Raw genomic sequence first — 13,863 nt, 5'->3', positions numbered from 1 at the left:
TTTTCTTCTCAGTTTAACCCAATCTACTATAATCTTTGGGGTCGTCCATATCGAATCTGACACCCTGTATAACATCCGTCTCATTGGCCACACCAAGATAATGGCGGATGCGCAGAAAGTATCGGCGCAAAACAAAACAAATGACAGAGTGGACATACCAGTTATACTATGGTTAAACCAAGATTAAATAATTAATTAATCTTGGTTTTTACATCAATCCCGTCGCAATTGATCACGTTAGTCGATGCTCGGAATTTTTTTTACTGAACCGACCAGAGGATCTATCGAGTCGACCAATGGACGATCGGGCGCCATTTCTCCAGACTTTTGCGAGTCCGCCAGAAGGAGCCGTGAAGGCTACGGAGAGCTCGGGGCGAACGGTTGCCTAGGTACCGCGAGCGAGCGAGTGTGTTGGCATAAACAAAGCTGACAAGCCAAGCGGCCGTGGGGGCTGCGCGTCTCGTCGATCGTCGCCTGATAAACCGATTTCTCGCAAAATGACGTCGCTCGATTTGCGCCAGCAGAAGTTGGAACAACAGGTACGACCTGAGCGTAGCGGATTCAGCCGAGACTTTTACATGTCACGCGTGAACTCCGTCCTCGGAATACGTAACCTTGTCCCTCTCTCGTACGCGATGTGGCGACTTAACTTGAGAAGGATCACTCGCAATCCTGATGAGATTTGACCAGAAATCCAGGAGAGATTGGCTTCCGATGGTGTATCGTTAAATATACGAGCAACTAGAAACGTCCAAGCTATTAATACCGTTGGATGAATAATTAATGAACTCTAATATGTATCGGCCAATAATAGGCAGATTTAGTCGTTTGAATTCTTTCCGGTTTATGGGGCAAGGACGCGTATTGATAGGCCCGTATGCTAAACCCTCTTTTATCAATAAAAGCGCTTCTAAAAGTGGCTAATAGGCCTTCTGACTAATTGGCCACAAGCTACTTTTAGAGGCGCTTTTATCGATAAAAGGAGGACACAGAATACATGCCATAGAGATTACGTCGTAGTTACTTTATTTATCATTTAAACATTTTATTTCATTTATATCGAACATAAGCGAGAAGTATTTCATGAAGCTTGAAGCTTCATTGAAATTCAACCCTATATTGCAAAGAATGAATTGAATGTAGTTTATGAACATCAGATGATTTGAATGTAGTTTATGAACATAATCGTGAATTATTGTCTTCATACATTCAGACAATTGTCTTTGAAATTGAAATGTTCAGCTCTTCATTTATTAGTTTTGAATTAGCAAGCGGCACCTCCAAAGTATCGCTTGCTAATTTATCACGAATTATTTACTATTAAAATTTATGATGATAATTTCTTTGTGTTGTATTTATTTCAATGTAGAGGCAACTGATCGCGCAGAAGATGAAGCAGAAGAGGCAGACTGGTGCTAGTGGGATGGTACAAGCGTCTAATGTGTCTAGCGCGCAGCTGACGAGTCACTCGAACAAATGGATGAATCCAAACAAGGAGCTTCACGGTAGCGTGCAAATAAAATGATTCTATAATTGCCAATAAACAATTGTTGCATATGATTATAGCCTTACAGATTAAGCACAACTATTGTGACATATGTATAAGGTTTATAGATACGTAATATATAATTTTTAATATTTATTCAGTGAGAGTACCCAATAAAGTTGAAAATAAATGTTTCAATACATTTGCAGCGTACGACGGTCCATTACAATATGCTATGTTTCAAACAAGTACAGACGTGGGACCTTATGCAGAAAGAAAAAATAGCGAGGGGACACTCAGTGGTAATTTATTGTTAGATTGTTTAAGAGTAAAATACATATTCACGTATGTAAAGGCCCTTATTATGAGATAGCGGGTTTCTGCTAAATTAATAGACATTATTTGTATGTACATTATTGTATCCACTATGAATTTATTGCTCTTGATGTAAAATTTGTTCAGTGCAAAATTCATTGTTAGATCATATAGTCGTTTCGAAAAACTATTTATGATTGAATTTGGATGTTGAAAACTGCTGTCTCATATTAGACGCCTACCTCACAGTAGGGCATTTTCCTCTATGTGTTTAGGTAGGCTGGAAAAACAGTAATACTTTGTGCCACTTGATCACTAATACAAAAATGAGATGTTATTTTCTTGGTGTTTTAATTGTGTATAATTTTATTTGTTCAAAATTAATTATGCTAATGTTCAAGTATTGATATTTGTAACAGTGGTCAACGACAGAGGCTTGTACGAAGGTTCCCAGAGCACTGATTGCGCCGATGAAGAATCATCGCCCATAGACTTGCATTCGCCCGCGGAATCTCTGCCATGTTCCTCACCACTTCGAGTAGCACCGTCGGAGGGACCTAATACTCTTATTAGTAGGGAGAACAACTCTTCCGTATGTATTATCCAACATATAAATGTTTTATTCTCAATATACGAATGCTAAGAAATAATTGTTTAATGCCGTGGCGTTGTTTTGCAGAGCCCAGAATTAGAGGGGAACGTAGAGGGTAATATAGAACAATTCGTGTTACAACCAGCAAATAAGAAAATGCATTACAAGTGTCGAATAACGCGCGACCGGAAGGGAATGGACCGTGGTCTTTATCCGACTTATTTCTTGCACCTAGAACGCGACTACGGAAAAAAGGTACACATTTGCATACGCGAATTTTGACAATACGTCTTCTATGTACCGATCGTACTTGCAGATTTTCCTACTGGCTGGCCGAAAGAGGAAAAAGAGCACAACGAGCAACTACTTGATTTCAACTGATCCCACAGATCTCTCAAGAGGAGGAGAATCTTACGTCGGTAAACTCCGGTCGAATCTTCTGGGGACGCAATTCACAATTTACGACAACGGATACTCGTTGATGAAAGACGACAAACGTGACGAGCGTTTCAATCCACGGCAGGAATTGGCCGCGGTGGTATACGACACGAATGTTTTAGGTTTCAAGGGCCCGCGTAAAATGACCGTCATTATACCGGGCATGACGCCCGATCAAAAGCGAGTGGAGATATGTCCGCGGGTTGAGTCAGAAACCTTGCTTGGTAATTGTAATTTTAATATTAGTATATAAGGCGATAAGGCCAAAAAATGAAATATATTTTAAAACTGCTTACCAAAAATGTCCTACGAAATGAAATAGTATATGAATCCAGATAATATACATATCAAAAATTGTATCTTCTTTTATACTTTCAGAACGATATAAATTAAAACAGATGGATAATCTGATAGAATTGCATAACAAAACTCCCGTGTGGAATGACGATACACAGTCCTACGTGCTTAACTTTCATGGTCGAGTAACTCAGGCATCTGTAAAAAATTTTCAAGTCGTTCACGACAGCGACGGTAAGGCGAAACTGCATATTTTTTTAATTCTACCCACATAATACACGCGATATTTCTGACATTTTTATATTCATTTTATAAAAGATGTATTATTGGCTTTTACTTTTAGTGGACTACGTCGTGATGCAGTTTGGACGAGTCGCCGAGGATGTTTTTACGATGGATTACAGATTTCCCCTTTGTACAGTTCAGGCATTCGCCATCGCACTGAGTAGTTTTGACAGTAAATTAGCGTGCGAATAACAATGCAGTCGAACGCCATCGATCGAAATGTCAGTTAAGTACATACTTACCCACGAGTTGCTGTATCGTTCTAAATCGTTAGCTTTCTAATGGACAATCAGTAGATTACCAGGTACCAGTTTTAATATGGCGCCCGGCGTATTGAACCGTTTTATAAGATAAAACGTGAAACGAGAATCGCTCTAATTGTGTGTTCACTTTTCATATTTCGTAACGAGTCTATTTCTATACTAAATGTGTATAATGCGGAACGACGATTTAAATATTACTCATGATATATCGATATAAAAGTTGAGCCTGCATAAAAATCTTGATATCGTTACACTTGATATCGTTACACTTGAAATACGGCACGTTGTATCTTGACTATTTTTATTATTTGACGTTAATTGCCGATGTAGAACAATTACTGCTGTTCACAAAAAGTGACGACGTGAATTTCTCGGCCAATAATTCAGAATATACTAATGCAGAATATTGTATGTTAAACGTTGGACATATTTTTATGAATCTCACTACGCAGAACGTTTATAAATAATAAGACATAAGTATCTGATTTTACAGTGCCTTGGCATAATATTCGCTGTGCTTCTAAAAAACAATATTTACAGTTCTCTGTTTTATTTTCGTTGAGAAGAAAATGATATCGTAATTAAAGAGATCACCAAGAAATTTAAAATGTATGTTTAAATATTTAATAATTCATGTGCACATTATCTATCAAAAACGAACATCAAAAAGGCTCGTTTTGCACATATTTCATATATATTTCATAAAAGATTATATTTGTTAATTTACATAATGTTTATATAATAATCTGTATTAACAGAGCCTGATCGTAATAAAATTACGATCGGAATCGTGTATAAGTGGCTACACAAACCATACAACCCTTCATTTTATCACTGTGTGGAGATGTGCAATTTTCACTATACACTAAAAAATTTTAAATACTAGATATAAATACATATATAGAAGCACGTAGCGCGCACACCATTAATCAGAAATATATCGCGCACATCTTCAATCAAATTTATCCTGATAAATTTATTCGGGATACAACAAGAGACTTATTTTATATCAATATAGAAAAATATCGAAGTTATTGAATATTACATTAATTATTTATATATTATTCTAAACATTTTGGGTCACTTTGCACAAGAGTTACTTTTAGACTAAATTACAAACGTAACATCTTAAAAGATATAATTTGAGACGCGAAATTAATTAAATATGTATTCACATATTATATATATATTGTGTGTATTATTTAAGTTATACAGAGATATATAAGAAAAACAACCAAAGTATTTTACTGAAATTTTCACGCAGCTTTTAACGAAACGAATGAATTATTTAAACGTTTGCCAGGCATCAGATGATTAGGTAACATCTAATAGTTGTTTAATCATCTGAATACCGTTTATAGTGGTAGCTCTTAACGTAGCAATGATTGACGATTAATTGAAAAATATTTATTGCAATACTTAAAAAATAGGTACCTGTATTATATAGCGATCGCTATAATATTGTATATTCATAATTATTCTGTCCTTTCATTTACATGATGGAATATTTTCACATTCCACGTACAATTATTTCAAGTATATAGATATAAGTTTTCGTCCTATATTCTGCTAATTTATGTGCAACGAGAGGCACATTTATTATCCGTATTAAATGGGTATTGTCTGTATTTTGTATGTTTGTATCACTACTATAGAAATGTTCTTATTTATATCTCTATTATGCATGTAATTAAATTAATCGGAAATTTGTCAGACAGAGAACAAAAAGTATCTCGCACATTCGATACAATCATATGTTTATTTATCGGTGTAATCGAAGAGTATATGTCTAGTCTTTTATTGTACCGATAATAATTTTGGTACATTATATGTAGCGTAATAAGTTATTCGTTCTCCTTTCATAAAAACGTATGAGAAATGAGAAAAATCATACTGAAGTATGTACTTTTATAAAAGCGATGCATTTAATATACGAAATTACTTTAATTATATGTATCTAAATATTGTTTATTAAATGCTGAAAGAAAAATGTTTTTCTATGCGTGACGTACAAAACAAGGGATTTAAATTAACAGTTTTCTAAAAACGAATGCATATCGTGTTTGATTCTAGTAGAGTAAAAACGGGTGAAGATACATATATTAACGTGTATATTATTTATTATTACAAGATTTATAAAAAAAAAGGTAACATGAAATATTTCCAGCATTATTTGGGCAGTAAAACTTGATAGATTAGTGAGCGCATTTTCTTAGTTTTTGTATTTTTCATGTACAAAAAATCGCTGTTTGTATCTCGATTAATACAATAAAGGCACTTAAGGTCTAACACTTATCTACATTAAAGATTACGATACGACAATCACTTATTCGGTTTATTATTTACAATAGGCATACACATTACTTCAATTCTGGTTTGCGATTAAAATGAACTTGTGTTACCTCCGTACACAGAATAAATATTAATAGGAGTGTTTAATTAAATATTTCGGCGATTAATCAATAGATTAATCATTGGATCTTACGATACTTTTCTCATAATAAAAAATGTTTATTTAATTATATATTAATGTATGAATAATATTTTTTATATGTTTCTACATGATGTGCCGTAATCGTAATTGACAATTCGTTAGAATATTTAAGTTAAATTAGAAGTTTTGTTTTCTTAGTAAACAACGAAGCAAAGCGTATGAATACTGTTGTTCCTTCATTGTGCAGAATGTGGAATCTACAAAGAAGTCGAAGTGCAACCCCGTATTCTCGATTTTAGTAATTATCAATGTATAAACAAATTTTCTATACAAAATATATATGTATTTATACGTATGCGATGAAATATGTGAAATTACAAAATATTTTACGGTTTTCTATTTTCTTTTTCTCAAAAATGTGTCGAACTTATGTTCAACATATCAACATTTCAATGGTTGCATAGGTACCGAACATCTGATATGAACTTGCGTCTCGAACAATTTTTTTATACATACGGTCACTCAAGCCGATTTGAGGAAACGATGCATATGAAATCCCGAACGGTAAAAACACGCAACAAGGAAAAATAAGAAAATTTTTCAAATATTCAGTTAATTGTCATAACCACTAATGTGATGATAATAACAGGGTTATATTTTTGTTTCAATTATAATATGTAGCGACGATAAAGTTTTTCGAAGCTGATAAAAATTCAGTATTGAGCTTCCAAGATGGATTATTATTATTATTATCGGCGTGCTCTTTGTATTTAGTTTGTAACATTAGTGAAGTGTCACCTCATGTTATTCCTATTTAATATATATGCATTTTTACGATATGAAGCATAATTGTCCTGCTAAGTAATGATTGCAATTATTTATACTATTATTATATGCAAACGTGTAAAATAATTCGGGAGTTCGTCTATTAATTGCTAAATATTTAAAAATGCGATCCATTTCGCGGGTAAGATCATTTAAGGGGTTTATTCTGTAAAAATGTTATATATATTACATTTTTATATATACGTGTATGTATAAGAAAATTGTTCGAGATGTACGTTCATATCAGATGTTCGGTACCTGTGCAACCATTGAAATATTGATATGTTGAACATAAGTTCGACGCATTTTTGAGAAAAAGAAAATAAAAACCGTAAAGTATTTTGTAATTTTACATATTTTATCGCATACATATAAATACATATATATTTTATATAGAAAATTTGTATATACAATGATAATTACTAAAATCGAAAATACGGGGTTGCACTTCGACTTCTTTGTAGATTCCACACTCTTCACAATGAAGGAACAACAGTGTTCATACGCTTTGCATCGTTGTTTATCAAGAAAACAAAACTTCTAATTTAACTTAAATATTCTAAAGAATTGTCAATTACGATGACGGCACACCATGGCGAAACATGTTAAAAATGTTATTTGTACATTAATATATAATTAAATAAACAACATGTTTTAAACAACTGTATCAACCTTTTATAATTTCTTTGTATCATGTAAGCGCGATATGTCTCAGGTTATTTGACAAAATATAACAGGTAATTTATGAACAGGAAACCGGCTATACACTGTCGAGCAGGACGGAGATGAGATAAAAAGAGAATTTTACCTGCAAAAGTTTCAATTACACTCGCAGTCTTTTGTTTCCGTGAACATCTTTTATAATTTATCGGCCGATCTTATATTATTTAATAGAAAATATTTGAACGATTGTTTCATAACGCTATACATATCACTTTTATGTACAAAGATCTTAGATTTATTGCCATTGTTTGTATGTCAATACTATTATGTAAAAAGTAGCCTTTTTTCTTCATATAAAATACCGAACGAAAATGTCGAGTTCTACATCGTATAGAAATTACAAACAACACCAATGTGATCTACATCTTCAAATCTTGGTTTTGGCAACGATAAAATTTATGACTTGGGAGTGTATTCTGCAAGATTTTTGTTCTATAAGTTCTGTAGCTCTTTCTCTCTTACTCTATAGCGCTACACAGCTTATAGAGATACAGTATTACATTTTTACAGAATAAACCCCTTAAACGATCTTACCCGCGAAACGGATCGCATTTTTTAAATATTATTTAGTAATTGATAGACGAACTCCCGAATTATTTTACACGTTTGCATATAATAATAGTATAAATAATTACAATCTTACTTAGCAAGACAATTATACTTCAAATCGTAAAAGATGCATATATATTAAATAATAGGAATAACACGAGGTGACACTTCACTAATGTTACAAACAAAGAATATGCAGATAATAATAATAATAATCCATCTTGGAAGTTAAATAATACTGAATTTTTATCAGCTTCGAGAAACTTTATCGTTACTATATAATTGAAACAAAAATATAACTCTGTTATTCTCATCACATTAGTGGTTATGATAATTAACTGAATATTTGCAAAAATTTCTATTTTTCCTTGTTGCATGTTTTTACCGTTCGGGATTTCATGTGCATTCTTTTCTCAAATCGACTTAAGTGGTTTTCGCGTTCGGCCGTACAAATCTGAGAGCCGGTATACGCGACGCGGGCCTAGGAATTCCGCTTATCACAGCAGCTGGCTTGCTTCCGGCACTCCAATTGGTCGGCTGTCTCAACCGAGTCTTATTCTCAATTTTAGGCACTACTTGATTTGGACCCTGCAAGTCGATGGATTTATGTAATTGCCACACATATATTTGATATGTAATAATTTACTTCATATTCTTCCAAGTGTATGACTTGTATGACAATGAATAATGAATAAGTTTCATTAGCCATTATTGCGAAACGTCGAAATTTTGATCTCGTGATGCCGTAGCAAGTTTACACAAAGTTAATACATACCTCTGTCTTCTCACCCACTACAATCTCATCCTTGGTCTTCGCTATGTTACCTTCGGCACTTCCTTAAAAGGCAATGTATATTTTATTGATCGACTTAAAATTAAATTATTTATTATTATAGTTTAATTCCAGAACAAATGATTTAATTACCATCGTTGTTTAACGCATGACTAGACTCAGCGGGACTGATTATTGGAGAGCTGCATTTCATACTTGAGTTCACATTTAATAATCGTCTGTTAGCTTCGCAATGTTCTACACCGTTTTTCATAATCGGGGAAGGCAAATCCGTTCTCGCTTCGACCCACGTGTTCTCGAGAACTTGTCTGTCCGGTTTGGGCGCAGAGTCCTGCTTCAAACCTGAAGGTGCAAATTTTGAATTAACATGAAAGTATCAACGATATTTTTATATAATTTAGGATTATAAAATTTTACGATTAATTTTATGTTTTCTAAATAACAACGTACTCTCTTCCTGCATTCGCACTAGCTCGTGCAATTGCTCGGCATTCATCGTTCGCTTGTCGCACGAATTGGGACCACTGCTGTCGGAGCACGTGCTGAGTCTGTCACCCAGGTCGGGAGCGCTGTGAACGCTGTGGGTGCTCTCTATGCTCTCCGTCGAGCCGGCAATCGCGCCCGTTGGAAACTGATTATTCGTATTCACGTTGGCCTCGAGCAAACGCTGCTCGGAGCCGCTCTTCACCTTGCCATACAGATGCATCTTGTTCGGCAGTTGCGACTTCTCCGCGACGTTCTGCACGATATTGGGTTGTGAGCCCTTAATGTATCCTATACTAGACATGCGACCAACGGCCACGCCACCGGCGCCCCTCAGCGAGCCCGACACAAGATTGGGATTGGACTTTTGCAGGAACTGCGGCAACTTCGACAACGCCCTCGGTACGTTTCTCTTCGGCTGCGCCTTCGAGAGAACGGGCTTGCAAAACGTGCTATCCATGCTCGGACGCGCCTCGCTCGCGATATTGTCAGTTCTCTCGACGGGGTTGCTCTTCTTCGTGAAGGTATAAAATTTACGTTGGTCCACAGGCGATTCCTTTTGAGCGGTTACAGGCGTTTCGTTCTGGCTTGAACACTGATTGGCCGTAAATGCCGTCTTCTTGTACGTGTGGTATTTGTTGGTCGGAAAAACGTCGGTCTCATCCTTGCTGCAGGCCACGTGATTGTTCTTTCTCGTGTCTCTCACGCCGGGATGATCGCTAGGGATATGATTGTACGTGGAGTCCAGCTTACGCTCGCTGCTTCGATGAATCTCCGCTAAGAGTTCCCGCCTCAACGACGTGGGATACGCAGTTGGCTGCGGCTGATCCGGAGGCTGCGTGGCAAGTTTCGGCCTTGTACTAAGCATGTTTGGATTTATCGGCGTGGATTGGTTACGCATAGGCACCTTGAAAGATAAATCTAGGGCGTTCGTCTTCGCGTGTGCCTCGCGCGTGAGAAGTGCAACGGGTTTGATCTCGTCCGGCAGAATATTACACGTTACATTTAAGTCGACTTTATTTACACGCATTGTAGGCACGTACGTGTCGTTAACAATCGACACGGGCGAATTCGGTCTCTCGGCGCCTCTCGCTAAGCGCAGATATGTAGTACCCAGTGACGTAATGCCATTACTCGCTTTATTTGGCGATTGCACGAAGGTAGCATTAGCGTTAGGCTCGGCTACAAAAGTGGAAGACAAAACGGCTGTCTCTCTCCTGTTGAGATTCGATCTTGATGCTGAGGTTTCACCAGGAACTTCGTCATATATCGCATTCAAGCCTTTATTTAGTTGAAGAGATTCTTTGCAGGTGTTGCTTAGACTATTTGTGCGACACATGTCGTCAAGTGTAATCGTATTGTCCGCGTTTTGCATCACGAATGTCTCATTAATGTTAGCGGAGTTTGAGCTTTCTTCCACGTCGAGACTATTTTGAGCCATGCTTTTATTTGTCAGGGACATTGTGTCGTTTTTAATAAATATAGACTCGTTTGTGGACGCGATAACGGATGAACACAGAACAGGCGGCTGCGACACGTTCATCAAGAAATCGCTGAACTCAGGCTCGCCCAAATTTATAAATGAATCTATTCCTTTGGACTGCGACATGTTCAGAAAGGCTTCCATGCTTTCCTGCCCCGACATCGCCGAGCTTTCGTCGGACAAGATGGCCATAGCTGTTCCAGTGGATGGCTTCAGGATGGGTGGCACAAATTCATTACTTCCAATTGTTGCGGGTAAATATTTTTCCATCTAGATGATGACACAAAATTTTACACATTTTAGCGATATACTCCGAATCTTAATTAATAATTCATGACTGTTGTAAATTGTAAAACATTATTGTATAAGTAAGTGTATTTACTTCAATACAACTAGTGTCCATTTCCACTAATGATTAACTTAGATCTCGGTTTAAATTACTTTTTATCTTTTTCTAGTTTCAGGAATTGGAAAAAGATACAAACTGAGTCAAAATGGAATTAAAATTAATCTGCATTGGTAGAAATGTGTATAAAGCCTGTATCGGACCACGGATTGAGATTTGATTGAAATTTGACCAATTAGAGTAAAGGTCACTAAACTTGAGATTAATAAACTTTACTTTGATTGGTGAATTTTCAATCTAATCTCAATCTCAATCCGTAGTTTGATACAGGCTTAAGACATTCACTTCAGTCGATCCTAATCTGTCATTTCTAATATAAAACCAATGGCACAAGATACTATTTTTCCTACTGGATTGCTTACAAGAACCAAAAAGGACGCAAAGTTTTAGATCAGGTGACTTAAAGCTAACTCCTGATTGGCTCTCATAAGCAATCCAGTAGAAAAAAATAGTATTGTGTGCTGTTGGCTTTAGCGCCCATCTACAATGGTGATTTAAACTCTTAAGCCCGCTGCAGACGATGCTATTTTTCCTGCTGGATTGCTTGCAATTTACTAAACTACTAGGAATCCTGAGTGCTGAGTGGTGCAACGATAGTAATTTACTAAATCGCAAGCAATCCAGCAGGAAAAATAGCATCGTCTGCAGCGGGCTTAAGGCTTAAGAAATTGACTAATCACAGTCGCGTATTCTACTCATATTTGACCGTGATTGGTCAATTTCTTAAGGCTTAGAGAATAAATCATCTGTTGTAGACTGGGACTTAGCCTTAGGTCACCTGATCTAAAACTCTGCATTATTGGCTCTCGTAAGCGTTTCAGTGGGGAAAAATAGTACCGCGTGCAGTTCAATCCAGTAGGGAAAAATAGTATCGTGTGCTGTTGGCTTTAATTACAGAGGAAGATACGAGAGGGGACTCACATTTTCTATGTGCGTAACATTTATATCTTGCGTCCGTATATCCGTTGTAGAATGCGGTAGTCCTTCGAAAATCGATTCGAAGCTCATCCGAGCCGATCGTTTCTTGGGTCTTGTGAATGTTCTCGTGTCGATGCATTTCTTGTTACCTAGATACACACTAAATTTAGCGGCGATAGTAGGCAATACTCTGTACAATTATCGATCAAGCTGAGAAGATCAAGCGGAAAAAGTGCGATATTAGGAAGCTTTGTACTTTGAACATCCAATTCCGGTTCTGTCTTCAACCAGGCATGTAGATCCTGAATTGAAGACTCGGTTGGGCAGCGCACAGGCATGTACAACCTAAAAAAACGCAGAGTCAAAATCGTGTTAACTTATTAACTTTGAAGCAATACAAAAGGGAATACTGAACATTAATCACATTCGTACAAAGCATAAAAACGTTTAATCCGCCTTCGACGTTCCGATTATTCTCTGCTACGAACAGCGCGTGCTCTTGTCTTTAGAAGATATTTCAATTTCAATTACACAATTATCCCTTATATGTTACATATATGCTCGTTACATTCTCATTATGTTTATTCGTTTCCCAGGTGGAAGTAAAAATCGAGCGGGGGCGGAGGCGAAGGTAAACACAAAGCAGCCCACCGACGGGCGTGCGACACCCACCAATCGTCATTGTCGACGACCTCGAGCTGCAGGTCCAACAGGTCCGAGGGGTCAGCGAGGTCAGCCTGTCGCGACTCGTAACTGCCATCGTGAGTGCGTTCCGCGCGCGTGACAGTCTCGTTCGGATCCGTGGTGCCCGCTGACATATTTCGCGGCCGAGCGTTATCGAGTCGCGCGTATACGTGAACACATATTTCTCACCGTCCCCGGGGTACTTGGTCCCTGAAGCACGCGCGACACGAAAATAGCTTAGCCCGCTTAGCTGGGGGGGGGGGGGGGGGGGGGGGAGAGACAGGGAGATAAAGTGAGAGAACGAGCGAGAGAGACGGAGGGAGGGAGAGTAGATTTAACTCGCGACGAACAGGAACGATCGCGATGACTCTCGACGCGGACTGGGAGGGAAAAAAAATATGAACGCGACAACCTGGATCTCGCGTCCCGTCGCGAGAGACGCAAGGCTTGTTTTCGTTGCTGCACTGGTGAACTAGTGCAACACGTTAGAGTGAGACAAGTATATTTGTCTCATTCTAGCTTACTGCACTAGTTCACCAGTGGAGCAATAGAAAACAAGCCTACAACCGCGGCAAACAAGGATGCTACGCGAGACCCTACGTTATTTCGGTAGGTTTGATTTCTGTTTCCGCACCGGTGAACTAGTGCAATAAATTAAAGTAAAAGAAGTATATATTTCTCATTCTAGCTTACTGCACTAGTTCACCAGTGCAGGAACAGAAAACAAACCTAGGGTCTGTTCTTTATAGCTGAACCGGCTGCACTAGTTCAGTTATAAAAAAAGCAGACCCCCCCCCCCCCATTGGTGGGTGACGGGCCGGGTTTTTCGCGCATGCGCGGTGAAAACGGTAACAGTAAAGTACCTAATACATATGGTCGTAGTCGTAAG

At 37.5% G+C, this 13,863-nt stretch overlaps 2 protein-coding genes across 4 annotated transcripts; one reads left to right on the top strand and one right to left on the bottom strand.

The window, feature by feature from the left end:
* Window positions 1-147: 147 nt before the first annotated feature.
* LOC105560472 (protein king tubby) lies at window positions 148-6,183 on the top strand. 2 transcript variants are annotated; one of them, XM_012009625.1, is made up of 8 exons: window positions 148-539; window positions 1,370-1,505; window positions 1,741-1,788; window positions 2,221-2,393; window positions 2,481-2,648; window positions 2,710-3,055; window positions 3,210-3,362; window positions 3,472-6,183. In XM_012009625.1, the coding sequence occupies exons 1-8, from the start codon at window positions 498-500 to the stop codon at window positions 3,603-3,605; spliced, it is 1,200 nt and encodes a 399-aa protein (XP_011865015.1). In that variant the 5' UTR covers window positions 148-497; the 3' UTR covers window positions 3,606-6,183. The 2 variants fall into 2 exon arrangements, with proteins under 2 accessions (XP_011865015.1, XP_011865014.1); XM_012009624.1 differs by having other exon boundaries at window positions 149-539; window positions 1,696-1,788; window positions 3,472-6,179.
* LOC105560473 lies at window positions 5,872-13,228 on the bottom strand. 2 transcript variants are annotated; one of them, XM_012009626.1, is made up of 7 exons: window positions 12,963-13,228; window positions 12,547-12,635; window positions 12,294-12,439; window positions 9,451-11,236; window positions 9,133-9,342; window positions 8,983-9,044; window positions 5,872-8,795 (listed from the first exon to the last, which is right to left on the bottom strand). In XM_012009626.1, exons 1-7 carry the CDS (start codon window positions 13,106-13,108, stop codon window positions 8,631-8,633), a joined length of 2,604 nt encoding a protein of 867 aa, XP_011865016.1. In that variant the 5' UTR covers window positions 13,109-13,228; the 3' UTR covers window positions 5,872-8,630. The 2 variants fall into 2 exon arrangements, with proteins under 2 accessions (XP_011865016.1, XP_011865017.1); XM_012009627.1 differs by lacking the exon at window positions 12,963-13,228 and adding an exon at window positions 12,723-12,866.
* Window positions 13,229-13,863: the final 635 nt, after the last annotated feature.

The sequence above is a fragment of the Vollenhovia emeryi genome, unplaced genomic scaffold (assembly GCF_000949405.1).
Source record: "Vollenhovia emeryi isolate VEMERY1.0 unplaced genomic scaffold, V.emery_V1.0 DF939229.1, whole genome shotgun sequence".
NCBI lineage: Eukaryota > Metazoa > Arthropoda > Insecta > Hymenoptera > Formicidae > Vollenhovia > Vollenhovia emeryi.
The sequence above is the reverse complement of the archived record's forward strand: the minus strand, read 5'-3'. Positions and strand labels throughout refer to the sequence as shown.

Bases quoted from the DNA above. Each gene is read 5' to 3' on its own strand.
- LOC105560472 (XM_012009624.1), top strand. From the start codon at position 498: ATGACGTCGCTCGATTTGCGCCAGCAGAAGTTGGAACAACAG. The intron at 1,789-2,220 runs GTAATTTATTGT...TATTTGTAACAG, and splicing joins TAGCGAGGGGACACTCAGTG to TGGTCAACGACAGAGGCTTG. The intron at 2,649-2,709 runs GTACACATTTGC...TCGTACTTGCAG, and splicing joins AACGCGACTACGGAAAAAAG to ATTTTCCTACTGGCTGGCCG.
- LOC105560473 (XM_012009626.1), bottom strand. From the start codon at position 13,108: ATGTCAGCGGGCACCACGGATCCGAACGAGACTGTCACGCGCGCGGAA. The intron at 11,237-12,293 runs GTGAGTCCCCTC...GTCATCATCTAG, and splicing joins ATGTTACGCACATAGAAAAT to ATGGAAAAATATTTACCCGC. The intron at 9,343-9,450 runs GTACGTTGTTAT...TTGCACCTTCAG, and splicing joins AGTGCGAATGCAGGAAGAGA to GTTTGAAGCAGGACTCTGCG.